Source organism: Bos taurus, chromosome 19 (assembly GCF_002263795.3).
Source record: "Bos taurus isolate L1 Dominette 01449 registration number 42190680 breed Hereford chromosome 19, ARS-UCD2.0, whole genome shotgun sequence".
NCBI lineage: Eukaryota > Metazoa > Chordata > Mammalia > Artiodactyla > Bovidae > Bos > Bos taurus.
The window spans coordinates 55,083,989-55,098,646 of NC_037346.1; the positions used below are offsets into that span (position 1 = coordinate 55,083,989).

At 52.2% G+C, this 14,658-nt stretch overlaps 1 protein-coding gene across 1 annotated transcript in view; it reads left to right on the top strand.

Annotated features, from left to right (window-relative positions):
- MXRA7 (matrix remodeling associated 7) overlaps window positions 1-13,076 on the top strand; it is a 31,581-nt gene extending 18,505 nt beyond the window's left edge. The window contains exons 3-4 of the mRNA XM_002696202.7: window positions 3,646-3,742; window positions 11,727-13,076. Coding sequence (XP_002696248.1) covers window positions 3,646-3,742; window positions 11,727-11,841 — 212 coding nt within the window. The 3' untranslated portion in view covers window positions 11,842-13,076. The remainder of the gene's footprint in view (window positions 1-3,645; window positions 3,743-11,726) is intronic.
- Window positions 13,077-14,658: the final 1,582 nt, after the last annotated feature.

Genomic DNA, 14,658 nt, shown 5'->3' on the forward strand with positions numbered 1-14,658 from the left:
ACGTTATTGGATCCTATTAGTGATTTGGGAATGCAGAAGGCAAAAGCCAAGGCTGCTGGTAGCCCCAGGGGGCCAGGACAAGGGGAGGCTCAGCAGACCCCTCTTCTGGAACACTCTCAGACGTGCAGCCCCACACCTAGCCATGTGCAGGGTCAACAGGGCCCTCCCTCCTTATCTGACTGCTGCTCCTGGACCTTGCCCATCCCCCAGGCGGCCTCCTGGCAGCCCTCTGGAGGCCGAGGCTGGAGAGGTGTAGGGCTCCAGCTGTCAGAAGCGCACAGGAGAGGCCCCCAGGCCCTCTGCAGTGAGCAGTTCCGCTTGCTAATTAATTAGTGTTCGCCAAGGTGCCTTCCCTAAGTGACTGGGTGGATTCACAGAAGACGGCATGAGGAAGGCCCCCTCCCTGGGAGGCTCTCACGTCGAACCCCTCCCTGGTCTAGCCGCCTTGGATGTGGCTGTGTGTCCCTCTGTCACCATTACGGGAGTAAGCAAAAGCCTTTTTAAGTGGTTTGTTCTCTCCGGCTCGGGAGAGAAGCATTATCAGACCCACCCCACAGGTTGGAAACCTTGAGCAGTACTCAGCTGGCAGCATTTTTCTGCTTTATGTTTCTAAAACATAGCAACACCATGACCTTGACATCGAGGTTAATCCATTTTCTTTGTCCGTTGCCTCTTCCTGAGGGCCAGAAGCCAGCATGGCCACGAGCTCGTTCTGAGACTAGCTCCATGTGATTCTGTCCCTTGGCAGGTTTTTTCCTGACCACCAAAGACCCCGGCTCCTCAAACGACGGCCCCAAATTGCTCAGCTTGGGTCCCAGATCCCCGGATGTCACAGTCCAAGCCCTGAGCTGTTGGAAGCTCCTAATGATGCTGCGGCCCTTGGCTCATCAGCCTGAGCTGTGCTCAGCCTGGAGGGGAGAGCAGCTGATGGGAGTGGGGTCTCCAGGGAGGGGCATGGGCTCATCCGGTCTCAGCACCAAGCCCCAGCCCCAGCTCACCAGGAGGAAGAATGTCCTCTTCATTCATTCAGCAAGCCCTGCAGAATGAATGAAGAGCCAAGTGCAGAGTGAAGATCAAAAAATATTCAGCTGGTCTCTGCATTTCCCATCCTCAATTCTTTACACCTTAACAGAAATGTAATAAGGCCTCCCCTGGCGCCCCAGCTCTTCACCCCATGTCCTCCTGTCCCCTTGCTCCCTGCCACCTGGCCTCACTGGCTTCCTTGCTTTGCTAGATCCGTCTCCCCAGACCTGCAGCATCACCTGAAAAGCCCTTCCTGACAGCCCTCCCCACTGCCATTAAACTTCCAAGCAGCCCTCTCCCCACCTTCCTCTCCCCTCCCACTGTCCTTTGCTGAAGAGCTCTCAGGACCTACTGCAAACTCTGCTATTTTGATTACTCATCTTTGCCCGCTGTATGCTTTCTTCCCTGCTAAGCCCCCAGCACCCAGCAGAGAGCTCACTGAATATCAATATTTGCTGAATGAATGAAGAGCAAATTAAACCCTGTCCAGACGTGGGGTAAAAGGAGTGCTCAGCCCTGGGGGCCAGATTCTCCTGCAAAGTCAGTCAGGTTGTGGTGAGAGCAAACACCGCCCCCATGACAACCCCTGGGTTCTGAGTTTGCATCCAGAACCTTCTTCCTTTGGCCTAGAGAGAACACGAGGCTCAGAGGCTGCAGCCCTTTCCTGCCTGGAGCCCACGCCAGCCTGTCTGATCACTGGGGACAGCCGCCAGCTGGAGACCGTCTGGGTGGCCCCAGGGCAGGATGTGGAGGTGTTTGAGATCCCTGACATTTGAGTGACATAGAACAGAACTGAAAAAGAAGACATCTGTGTGGGAGGGTGATTTGCTGGTCTCTGCGTTTCCCATACTCAATTCTTTATACATTAACAGAAATTAGATAAGACAAGCTGTTCAACCTCGGTCCTCCAGGCTGGCCGGAGGCTGTCTGCCCTCCACCTGCTGAGCTGAAGGTCCATGTAAGGGCACTGCTTCCCGAGGGAATGCTCTCCACTGGACACTCAGCCAGGAGAATGCTCACAGCTCTTTCCTTTTCTGCCCTGCAGCCTTCTCCCCACATCACACATGCCTGTTTTTCTCTGTCCAGACCCCCTGGTATGCCCTTCTCAGGCCTCTAGAACTGCCCTTCTGTACATTCCAAAGCAGCTACAAGGTCTTACGAAGGCTGCCCTGGGTTTGGCGAACCCAGAAACACCCATTCAGTAATAAGTACTTTAAAATATATATGAAAGTGAAAGTCGTTCAGTCGTGTCCAACTCTTTGCGACCCCATGGACTATACAATCCATGAATACAGTTCATGGAATTCTCCAGGCAAGAATACTGGAGTGGGTAGCTGTTCTTTTCTCCAGGGTATCTTCCCAACCCAGGGATCAAACCCAGATCTCCCTCATTGCAGGTGGATTCTTTGCCAGCCACCTGGGAAGCCATATATATATATATATATATATATATATATATATATATAATATAGTTATTTATTTGGTGGTGCTAAGCCTTAGTCGTAGCATGTGGGATCTAGTTCCATGACCAGGGACTGAACCCAGGCCCCTCTGCATTGGGAGCTCAGAGTCTTAGCCACTGGACCACCAGGGAGGTCCCCCTAAGTACTGGTTTTAATGACCTATTTAAACACACCATGGACAAGCCCACATCATCCCTTGTCCCATTGTGGGCTGGATGTGTTTTTTGTTTTGTTTTGTTTTTAGATTTTTAGTCACTGGTGGGAGGAGGGGCATAGAAGGGGCCTGCTGACATGAGGCTCCTAGATGGCAGGGCAGGCACTCTCAAGCCCAGGAGACCCAGGACCTCGGCAGGAGGGTTGCAGGTCCCTGTTGCCTTCTGTACCCGGGACCCAAGAAGAGGCAGGGAACGCAGCGCCCGGGCACAGCCTGCTTCCCAGAGATAAGTGCCCTCTGTCTGACCATGTAATGAGCACAGCAGCAATGGGGAGGGAGGATCAGGATGAGGGGGAGAACAGCCCCGGGGACAGCTGTTTGGCCAGAGTCCTTGAGGGAGAGGGGCCAACAGGCAGCTCTGAGGATGGCCCAGCCTGGTCTTGGGAGAATGCATGTGTGCTTGCTAAGTCGCTTCAGTTGTGTGCAACTCTGTGAGCCCATGGGCTGTAGCCCGCCAGGCTCCTCTGTCCATGGGATTCTCCAGGCAAGAATACTGGAGTGGGTTGCCATGCCCTCCTGCAGGAGGTCTTCCCTACTCAGGGATCCAACCAGAGTCTCCTGCATTGGAAGGCAGATTCTTTAACACTAGCCTGGGAAGCCCCTTGGGAGAATGGATGGAACCAAATGGCCTGGGGGGACTGGTGTGTGTGTGTGTGTGTGTGTGTGTGTGTGTGTGTGCGTGCGCAGGTTTCTTTCTGGCTGCCTCATCCCCGGTTCAAGTTCCTAAAAAGAGTTCCTGAGTGGAAGGGGTGTGGGGAGATCCTTCCAGGTGCAGGCCTTGGGTGGGCGTGGGCCCCTGTCTGCCCGTCTTCGAAGCGGGGCACCCTCTCTGGCCCACGTGGTTCTTTGGAAGGGAAAGAACCTTTCCTTTCTAAGGAAGGGAAAGGGGACTAAATTTGCCGGAGAGCCCAGCACGCTAACCGGCTCTACTGGGTGTCTCTGCAGGGGGCGAGGCCTTCTCCTTCAAATACAGCCCTGGGAAGCTGCGGGGAAACCAGTACAAGAAGATGATGACCAAGGAGGAGCTGGAGGAGGAACAGAGGTAGGCCGCCCGGCCCTCCTCCGGGCTGCTCAGCTTTCTGGGGTTCGGGTGCCACTCCGGGAGGCCCCTTCGTTGTAGTGTGGAGAGGAGGCGGGCCTCCCACAAGCCACGCCCCCACTGCCCGATTTCCGTTTTAGAGGTTTTTTCCCCCCTGTCCTGGCTCCATTTCCCCTTGGGAAACTCTGGAGGAGCGGGTGACAGGGAGGAGGGAGGGCGGCCGAGCCCTTTCTTGCCCCCCACCTCCCCCACCGAGAGGGAGAAAGAGAGATGCTTGGGAAGAGCCTGGAGCAGATCTGGCTGTTCACGGTACACGGAGAGTTCATGACAAAACCAATCCATCACTTCAGGACAGAGCACGATTCTTCCTGCTCATCCGCCTGGCAGCCAAGCGCCCCCGCCCTACCCCGCCAGCACCCTCCAGCTCCCCCACCCCCACCCCCGCCCCAGCACCGGGCTAGCAGTCCTTTTTTATCTGTTCTGCTCCATGGAGCTCTGAGGCAGCTGTAGCCACGGCAGCAACTCATTTTTAGGACTAGGTTCTTCCCCCGCCCGTCGCCAGCCGGACACCTACGCTGACCCATGGGCTTCCCTTAGACCCATGGGCTTCCCTCCTAAGGAGCAGCAGTACAGCGGGGACGGATCAGGGGGAAGAACCGGTGGTCTGACACAGGCCAGCCTGTGGCCTGGGGTCCTTTTGGTTCAGGCACACATCTATTAACAAATGGGGGCGTGTTTCCTGAGCCCGGTAACCCGGAGGGGCTGGGCGATCACTCCCCACTGGCTCCCGCAAGCTGGGTTCTAGGGTCAGGAATGGAGGCTCTGTTATTCCAGGATCTAGATTCTATTATTTCCAACCCACCTAGCATCACTCAGGAGTCAGAAGGTGCTCTGCCCACGAGAACCCCTTTTCCCCTCCTGGAGCTGCCGCCAATCCTTCCAAACCTGGCCCGGAAGGCTCTTCACCCAGGGGCGGAGGGGTGGCAGGGTGAGCCCAGCCTGGGGGAGGTGTCCTCCCACTTCTCGGTGCCCACGCGCCGCGGCCTCTGGGTGTGACCCGGTTTGCTGCCTTTATATTTCAGGATTGAGCTGACTTCTGACCTCACTTCCCTGTAGCAAGTTCCTTAGGTCCTGAGCCACAAATATTCTTGCAAATCCTTTTGGTAAGGAGATTGACTTGGTGCCTCCTTCACCCTGTCTGTGACTGTCCCCATCACGACTGTGATCTAAATCTCTCCTCCTCCGCCGCCTTCATAACCGATTAATTCATTTCTGTGTACCCGGGCCGGCTCATTCTCATCCAGCTCAAGGCTCCTGGGCCAGCAGGCCCCTTTCCCACAGCCCAGGGGTTCTTGGAGGCCCAAGTCCCTCCTGGACCTAATGAACCAGCTGCTTGGAGGACTAGCGCCCCCTTGTGAGGCTGGGGGGAAACTGTCATCCCCAGGAGGTGGTGTTCACCCCTGCAGCCTTAGTCCTACCCTAAGAAAGCTCCAATACTTTGGCCACCTGATTTCCAATGAGAGCCGACTCATTGGAAAAGACCCTGATGCTGGAAAAGATTGAGGGCAAGGGGAGAAGGGGGCGACAGAGGATGAGATGGTTAGATGGCATCACTGACTCAATGGACATGAGTTTGAGCAAACTCCGGGAGATAGTGAAGGACAGGGAAGCCTGATGTGCTGCAGTCCACAGGGTTACAAAGAGTCGGACACCACTTAGCAACTGAACAACAACAAAAGAAAGTAGAACAGTGCCCAGCAGAAACCCTGTGCCAAGTTGTGGGTCAGGCTGGTAGTTATGATCAGAGCAAGGGCTGGCAGAGGGCTACGGCCCTGTTTTTGTAAATCCAGTGTGATTGGAACCCGGCTGCATTCATTTGCTTTTCTGTGGTCTGTGGCAGCTTTTGCACTGCAGGGGCTGAACTGAGTAGTAGCAGAGGGACCGTGGGGCCCAAAAAGCCTAAAAGAGTCAGAACCTGGCCCTTTCCAGAAAAGGTGTGCAGCCCAGCATTAAGGATGGAGGGGGCTTGACGTGGCTGTGGGTCCCTCGAAGGCCCCTGTGGGCAGAGGCTGTGGCCAGGACCCTGGCCTTATTCTGTGTCTGCTGCAGATGTGAGGGACCACTAGAAAGGGAAAGGCCAGTTAGCTGACTGGATGGCAGGATCAGGCTGGGGTCAGACTGCCACCATCCCTGGGCTCAGAGCTGGGACGTCGGGCAGGAAGAAGGAAAGTCCTTCCTCCATGGTGTCCAGAGAGCAGACTCTGTTGCCTGGGGGGGATGGGTCTTTTCCCCCCTGGATCTCTGGGGCTCTCCAGATGAGTGCTATTCTGTGGGGGTGGAGACTGCCCGAGTGCTGCTGTTGGGGTGAAGTTTTCTCACCTCCTCACGTGCAGGCTTGGTTATCACCGCCCTGCCCAAGCTGAGAAGGAGGGACTGGCGGACTTCGTGGCCGTGAACACGGTCCTCCCAGGATGGGGCTGGAGTTCATGTTCCTTTTCATTACTGTCCCCTCCCAGCATGCTCCCGGGGCTGCCCCACACGTCTGCCTGTGGGGTCTGCTTGCTCTCTCCCTGCACGTGGTCAGCTGCACGTGGTCCCTGCACGTGGTCAGCCCACTCAGCACTGCATGGGGCCCCATGACGCCCACTCTTCTCGCATGGTCCTCGCATGGTGATGCTTGGGGTTGCAGAGGCTGGCAAGTGTGGCTTTGTCTTTCCATCTACAGTTAGATAGATCCCCTGGGGACGAGGAGAGCTGACAGGTGTGAGACAGCTCTGGTCCCAGTTGGGTTCAGAAAACTGCCTTGGGATTGTCAGGGTGAAAAATACCGTCAAACCACTAGAACCAGAGGCCAGTGAAAAGTGTGTGCTCTTCTCTGACTGTTAAATTCTGATCAACCAAACTCTGCTTGTTTCTAATTCCTTTCCTGGCATTCAGGGTCCCCATCACGTGGCAAGCAGGTTAAAAGCCCATGCTGCAAATTCTTGACTTTAAATTCACTAAGCCGGCCAACACAGTAGTATGGATTCCCCCCGCAGCTCTTCTGGGAGGTGCCACATGCAGCCTCAGAATGTGGCTGGAATGAGGGACTTGCAGGTTGACTGTTCCCCGCAGCAAGACACCACCGCTCACACCCAAGACTAGTGAAACTGGAGAGCTTGGCTGGCTTCTAGCTTGGCAGCAAACAAAAGAAAAAAGGGACCATTGGGCACTCCTTTCGTTGTACACCATCCCTTCTTCCCATCTTCCGGACCAGGGAAAAGTGGAACCCAGGAGGTAGACCAGCTGGCTCTGATAATAAAGACCTGGGACCCAAGTACCCATTCCATTCTGAGTGTCCCCAGGACTGGCCCGACCCTTTTGGAGGTGGACACCGCTCTAGTGGATGATGTTTTGAAATGCGTAACTGGCAAGGGGAATGGATCTTCTGTTTTCCACCTCCTGGCATGTCCGTGAATCATCCACCAGCGTGAATTTCTAGAAACACGTGCTGGCTTATGTCCACATGAGGGCGCCAGAGGGATAAAGTTGGGTCCCCCAGGGCTCCCTCAGCGCTCACTTGGGTAGAGTGCTCAACTTGTCTCTTAGAAAAGGCACATATGCCATTTGCCTCATCTGGGGAGCACATATCCTTAGAAGCCACTGTCCCCAGAAGGGACAAAACCCACCTAGCAAGGACAGGAAATAATCTCTGGTGAGAGGACCAGCTTAGAACGGCCACAAAGCCAAGAATCTGACCCTTGCAGTCTGACCTACCTAACTAAATATAGGTGAGGCCTCAGCCCACCCATCTATGGCCGCCCTGCTCATTGACACTTGGGGGAACCTCCCCGCCAACTATCTGCTGAGAGACCCTCCCTGTTAAGCTGGGTACAAGTGAGCCCCAATCTGCCCAGCTACCTAATTGAGGACCCAACCTGCTCAACCCCCTACATGTGCAGTCCAGACTGCTCAAATACCCAATGTGGGACCCTCTCTGTCAGCTACCTACAATTGGGCTTCAACCTGCTCAGCTATCTACATGGACACCTGAACCCCCAAATATCTAAGTGGGGGACCCTACCTGCCCAACTAAAGTCTGACACTCACTGCCAACACTCTGCAAGTGGGACCTGCCCTGCCTGACCACCTACTTGTCCTAGCTGTGGGACCCAACCTGTACAGTTATCTGAATGAGGGCCCTGATCTGCTCAGCTGCCAATGTGAGCAACCCCTATCTGCTCAATTACCCACTGGTAGCACCCAACCTGCCCAGCTACCTACACGTGGACCCCTACTTGATCAACTACCCACACGGGGACCTGACCTGCCCAGATACCCAACTGAGGGATCTAACTTGCCTAATTACCCACGTGTGGGTCCCAGTCTGCCAACTACCTATAATGGGGCCCTTGACCTGCTCAACTATCAATGTGTGGGCCCTGACCTGCCCACTTACCTAACTGAAGGTCCACCCTGACCAACTGCCTACAAGTGGGACCTTACTGTGAAACTGCCAATATGTGGGCCCCTACCTGCCCTACTGCCCAACTGAGGGCCCTCCCTGCCTAACTACCCATGTGTGGGACCCCAACCTGCTCAGTCCCCCCACACTTGGGACCCTCTTTGGGACTGCTTAACTGTCCATGTGTGGGACCGGAACTAAATACATACATGAAGGACTTGACCTGCCTACTGACCTACAAGTGGGAGCTTTTGGCCTAACTACCCACACGTGGGGCCTGACCCGCTTCCCAGGAGGCCTGGCAGAGGGTCTCCGGCTAGCTCTGGTTAGTGGGCCATCCTGCTGCAGGTGACTCCCCTGGGGTCTGGATCCTAGCGTCTGGGCTGGCTTCTGCAATTCCAAACATTCCCTTCCTCACCCTATTTCCCCTCTTCTTTTCCCGCAGTAAGATGATATGAGTGAAATCAATGATCTTTTCCCCTTATTTCTCTTTACAGAACCGAGGAATAATGAAGTTATCCTTAGGCTCCTCCTAAAGGCTTTTCCTTTTGGCATCTTAAAACTTGAGCGATACAGTGGAAGCCCCAGAGAGGAGCAAGTGGGCTCCTGGGGTGCATTTTCCTACATAAATCTTCCAGGAGTCGACCCCCACTCCAGGACTTTCCTTGGCTGGGAGGGTCCACAATGCCTGGGGTAATCCCTTGCAGAGGCGTTCCTCCCTGTCTGTGTGGATTGCTTTGTTTAGCTGAAGGATTTTCCTGGACTTTTATTTTCCTTGTCACTCAGTGTTCCTGTCGTCCACACACCCTTTACACCTGAGATATCACCAATGTCACCAATGCCATCATTTTAAAATCAGTATAGTTTCATCCCAGCCCTTCCGCTTTTCATCACCGAAGCCAAACCAAGAGAGACATTGAGGTGTGATGGACACATGATGGGGTGCTGCCTGGGCCCACTGGGTGCTCAGGGGGGTCGACTACCCTCCTCGCCCTTAGGGCCCGCTTCCACTCTGTCTTTAGCTGGCTGGATTGGGGGGTGAGGGAGACAATGGTTGATGCGTGGGCAGCAAAGCGCCAGAGCCAGCTGTTGATTTCCTCCGGCCCTTACCCTCCACTCAGAGCAGGCTTGGATCCAGCCCTCTTGTTGCGAAAAGGCCTTTTCACCATGTTCTTACCAGCTCAGCTGCATCTCCACCTTCGCTTTAGCAGAAGCAATAACGATAGTGTTCGCTGAAAATGGATGTAACAATTCTGCCTTTTCCTCGGTTTCATAGATGAGTCAGAATTTCACCAGATCATCAGGTGGGGTCCCAGATCCATCTCTTGGAATTTTATATTTGACGATATTTATACTATACCAAACTAATCTGCAGTTTTTAGATATATTGGTTAAACATTTTTTAAAGCACTAAGTTTATAAGAAAATTTCTTTTTGTATCTAATGCAAGGCTGGGAAACGTTCAATGTCAGTTCCCAGGGCAGGTTACATTCCCAGGGACCTTCTCTTCCGGGTCTAGTACTTTAGGTTCATGGGTTTAGGAAGGAACAGGGAACAAAGGCAGAGTCACACAGCACCACGTAACAAATAGCAGATGTGCTCCTGTGAGTAGCCCCTGCCCCACACAGCGGTAGTAAGAGATGTCCTTGTCCAGGCCAGGGTCTGATTGAAAAAATAGGTGACTCTTTCCAGGTTATGAAGTTTGTCTGGACACTTTCTGAATGTGGCTTGCAGGCACCAAACCTCATGTACTCCTTATGGCTTGGATTTCTGTATTCAGCCTTTGGTCCAATAAACTTTGAGTAGATGGTCTTGATTACTGCGTGATTATTTCCATTTTGCTTTATCTTTCAAAAATAATCTTTTTGAACCCATTAAAATTCAAGCTCGCTCTCTCTCTCAATTGGTGCCTTTTACTCTCCAGCAAAGTACGACGTCCCAGGACGTGCAAGCCCATGGCCATTAAGAGACACATGGGAAGATTTGTGTTCCTTTGGGGGGTGCACACTTGTACATCTGGATTCCATCCAAGGAGTTCAACTCACAGCTTCTTGACCCATAGTATTCCTTTCTTCAGACGGTAGGATACTGCGGACTTCTCACAGGTTCCTTCTCCTCTGGATAGGAAAGCGGATTGTAGAAATAACTTCTCCAGGGTGACTGAGAGAGGCTTGGATGTGGGACTTCAGTATTTCAGCTTCTAGCTGCTGCTCTAGTCAGAAAACCAACAGCCTGCTGTTTGGAGATAAAGGATTATTGGAGAAGGAATATGTTAGGACAAGTGTAAGACCAGACATAGATCGAGAGCCCCTCTAGGCAGGATGGAGGTGCCATCTGGGCAGTGCTGTGCCCTGCAAAGCCAGAGTGCCCAGAGGCTGTACTGAGGCCCTGCCTCCTGGTGGGTCTGCAGGGACCAGAACAGACTTGCCGTTTGCTTGACATCCTCTGAAGGTGGCCCGTGCCGATCTGCTAGTACAGGGTGGAAGGAGGAATCACAGAAGCCTGAAACTGGCGTGGTGAGCCCGTGCCAGCATGCAGGGCCCAGCCAGGCTGACAGCACAGCACAGCAGAGCAGAGCCAACAAGAAAGCAACCCATGGCAGCTAAGCGTCTCCCCACCCTTTCATGTTTGCATTGCTGGGAGGTGTCCTGTGCTGGTCAGATGATATGGCCCAGCTTCACAGAGACAACAGAACATCACTCCCAGCCCCCAACCCCCCAGCCCAGGTGCAGTGAACATAAAACTGATCTCTAGCCAGGGCTGTTCCCCGGTGGGAGGGGCAGAGCCCCCACTGGCTCTAAGGTGTCCTTGTGCAAACTGGAAAAAGGCACCCCTTCCTCTGGGCAGTGAGACCCCACACGCACCCTTGCCCTCAGGCCAAGCACCCTGCACACACGTCTGTACGTGCCCCTGTTTCCCAGCCAATTGTGTTTTATCTTCCTCCACTTTTGGCTCAGCCATCTAGACTAGCGGTCCCCAACCTTTTTGGCACTAGGAACTGGTTTCGTGGAAGACAGCTTTCCCACGGACCGGGACCAGGGGTGGGAGGAGGTGGTTTCGGGACGATTCGAGCACATCACATTTATTGAGCCCTTGACTTCTATTATTATCACATCAGCCCCACCTCAGATCATCAGATCCTGGAGGCTGGGGCCCCTGCTAAACGAAGGCTGTTTCTAACATGTCTCTTCACAGGCTCTCCAGTCACCTAGTGGAATACGTCTCCTTCCTTGTGGCCCACCCCCTGGGGAGATGTGTAATCAACATTAAAGGGAGGCCTATGGGGAAGTGCAGTGACGAGAACCTGAGTGATAACCTGGGGTCCCCAAATCTCCAGGGTAGACCCCAAGACTTAGAACCCCAGTTAGTAGAAGTCTCGTTTTTTTTTGCTTTTTTTTTTTTTTAAGACCAAACGAGCTCCTGTGTTAAGAGCAGGTTTTGTCTTTGTTTCATTTCCTTATTCTGACTCTATGGGATGCACAAGCCTCTGTCTCTCCCTGGCTTGGGGGCACCTTTTTCCTCTTTATCCTTTCTTCTTGACAGAGTTAAGAAGGAACAGCTGGCTGCCATCTTCAAGCTCATGAAGGACAACAAGGAGACCTTTGGCGAGATGTCCGATGGTGACGTGCAGGAGCAGCTCCGGCTCTACGACATGTAGGCCGCCTCCGCCTGGCAGATCGCCATGACAGCTGGGTTGCGAGAGCTGGGCCGTGACTCTGCCCCAACCTGGGACCCACGCCCTTGTTATCTTCAGACTCTTGTAGGCTTCCTTTTATCTTATATACATAGATGTAGAGATGTAGCATATACAGAGTTTCTCAGATCTTACAGTTTAGATATCATGTTACAGGAGTCAGGACAGTTGTCCTCAAAGGAGGAAAAAAAGTCCCTGAGTCCTTTGGCTTCTGTTTGCTGGGGAGGCCCTAGCTGTGACATGGGTTCCCCTCTGAGCCTGTCATCTGATCCAAATTAGATCCTAGGCAAGCAGCGGCCCAGAAGGGCTGGCTCGAAGCCTCAGCTCCCCCCCACCCCGCCCCCCACTCCAACCCAGCACACAGTGTGGAAAAGATTCAGGGATGCTGTAAGGAGGAAGAGTATCAGGTCCCGCTGCCCGAGTATCCAGCCTATTAACACTACACCTTCCTCTGCCTTGGAAGAATTTCTGGAAGCTTCTGTCACTGTATGGAAGCAAGGCGTAGGGGAGCATCACTAAAAAAGCAAACAAGTCTGATTCAAAGACTCACCTTCCCTCCTGGAACAAAGCGATGGTATCAGAGTTAGGACCCTCTAAGAGTGTCTCTTATTTAACCATGACACTTACTTTGTATATAATTAAAATTTCTGTGAGTGCTTATCACGCACCTAGACCCGTGCTAGACACTGTCAATAGAAATAAAATATGCAGCACAGTCCCTACCTTTAGAGAAATTAAAGTCCTGTGGAGGAAAATTGCCTGCTGGTCCAGTGGTTAAGAACCAGTGCTTTTACTGCCGAGGATGTGGGTTTAATCCCTGGTGAGGGAACTAAGATCCTGCAAGCTGCGAGGTACAGCCATAAACAAACAAATAAAAATCAAGACCTTTGGAGAAGCCAGGTGCACATGCAGTAAAAGAAAACCTCACCAGTTAGCATTCAATAAAATGCCAGAATGACCTCATGAAGAGTGTCTGGGCCACCTTAGCAGGTCAATAAAGTTCTGTGAGTCAGTGAATGCACAATGATGACAATAACAGTGGTTCTTCCATGCTGTCCAGATCCTGCTTCTGATCACCCCCCTGGCAGAAAAATCTATAGCCAACTGAGTTAAGGAGGGTACGCTAAAGGGATAACCTAAGAAAGTTCTTGAAAATATTTTTTATTTGCTGAAATAAAACTAAACACATGAAAGTAAAAGCAGCAGTGGCGTTTTACGAACCTCAGTTTAATAATGACCACGGGGAACACAGTGAACTTTCTTTGCTCCTCTCTTGCTTGTTAGCAGTTTTCCCAGGCCCCTCCCCCCATCTGTCACAGTAATTGCTTTAGCTTCTTTGCTGACAGTTCACAACAGGAGGGTCTGCTCTCTGTGTTTGTTGTTATATCCAAATGTCAGTACTTTTGTTCTTTTTTTAAATATTATTTTTATCTTTTGTGTCACCGCTGTTTTAAAATGTTATGATTTAAGTATTGTTTCCTCTCTCGTGTCCCAGGGACCACCCACCCCCCCATCCACAACCAGGCGGTTTTCTGTCTTCCTGCCCGCCCTGAATGCATGTCAGCAGAACTTGCACTGCCATGCAGCCACTTCATGTCTCTTTCCTCGCCTCCTTCTTCCAGTCCTTCTCTCATTTTATCAAACAAACAAATGACTTGTGGGGACTTGAGTCAAAATTCTTATGACTGCAGAAAAAGTAAACTGCAGGAAATTTTCTACACTTGGTTCAGCTAAGATGTTCCAACTGCAAAGAACTGAAAAGTCCAACTCAGTTGTCTTAAACAAGAGGAGAACCAGGGCATGAGAGGAGTCCAAAAGCAGAATGGCTGCAGGTCCAGAAGAGTCAGGGCCCAAGCCATAATTCTCTTGGACTTCCTTGCACTGTAGACTTTTGTCACAAACCAGCTCTCCTCATGGTTGCAAGATGGCTGCAGGAGTTCAGATGTCACATCCAGAAGCAAGAAAAGGTACATTTCTTGCTTGTGTCTCTAGGAGTAAGGCAACTGATTCAGGTGCCCCTGAATCAGGTACACCAGCTGGCCAGAATGTCCTGTGTCCATTCCTTCACCAATCACTAGCAAGGAGATGGGATTACCATGGTTGGCTGAGATGTCTGGGGCTGGGACCAGCATCCCCTAAGCACATAGTCATGCAGAGGAGCAGGTCACTGGACCTCACTGGGGCTCTGTGAGAAAGGGGTAGGCTACAGATAGACAGGATCACTCTGTCACCTGATGGTGACTTGGAAGCTAGTTTCTGAGTGCCCAGCATACATGACACTCCTGGGTAGTGGTTCTGTTGCCCAGGCTCTGTGCCTCTGATGCTCTGCAGAAGCACTGCTGGCTTGATACCATCATTGGGTGACTTTGGTGCCATTTCCAGATAAGCCCTGGCTTCTGTTTATGTGATTTCTGTCACTTCATCTGCTTCACTGGGACACCAGTGACCGGAAGAGTCCACTTAAACCCATTTTCAATTGACACCCATATGTCCTACCAGATATCAATATTGCTATAGATCAGGAAAATTGAAGCCCCTTCGGGAAATGTACTTGCAGAATCAGAACTTGTTCTTAGAAGTTTCTGGGAGTCAGTGCAACAAACACATAGCCTCTGCAAGCTGAAAGCGAAAGGAAACAACCATAAGCGTCTGGAGGAAGAAAATTAGATTCAAACAGGGCCATTGCATTGTCCTTAACAGACAACCTTGTTGAATTTTGGACTTCAGCCAATCTCATAGGTCAGAATGTTAGCTCAATAAAATTTTAATTTGCATTTTTCT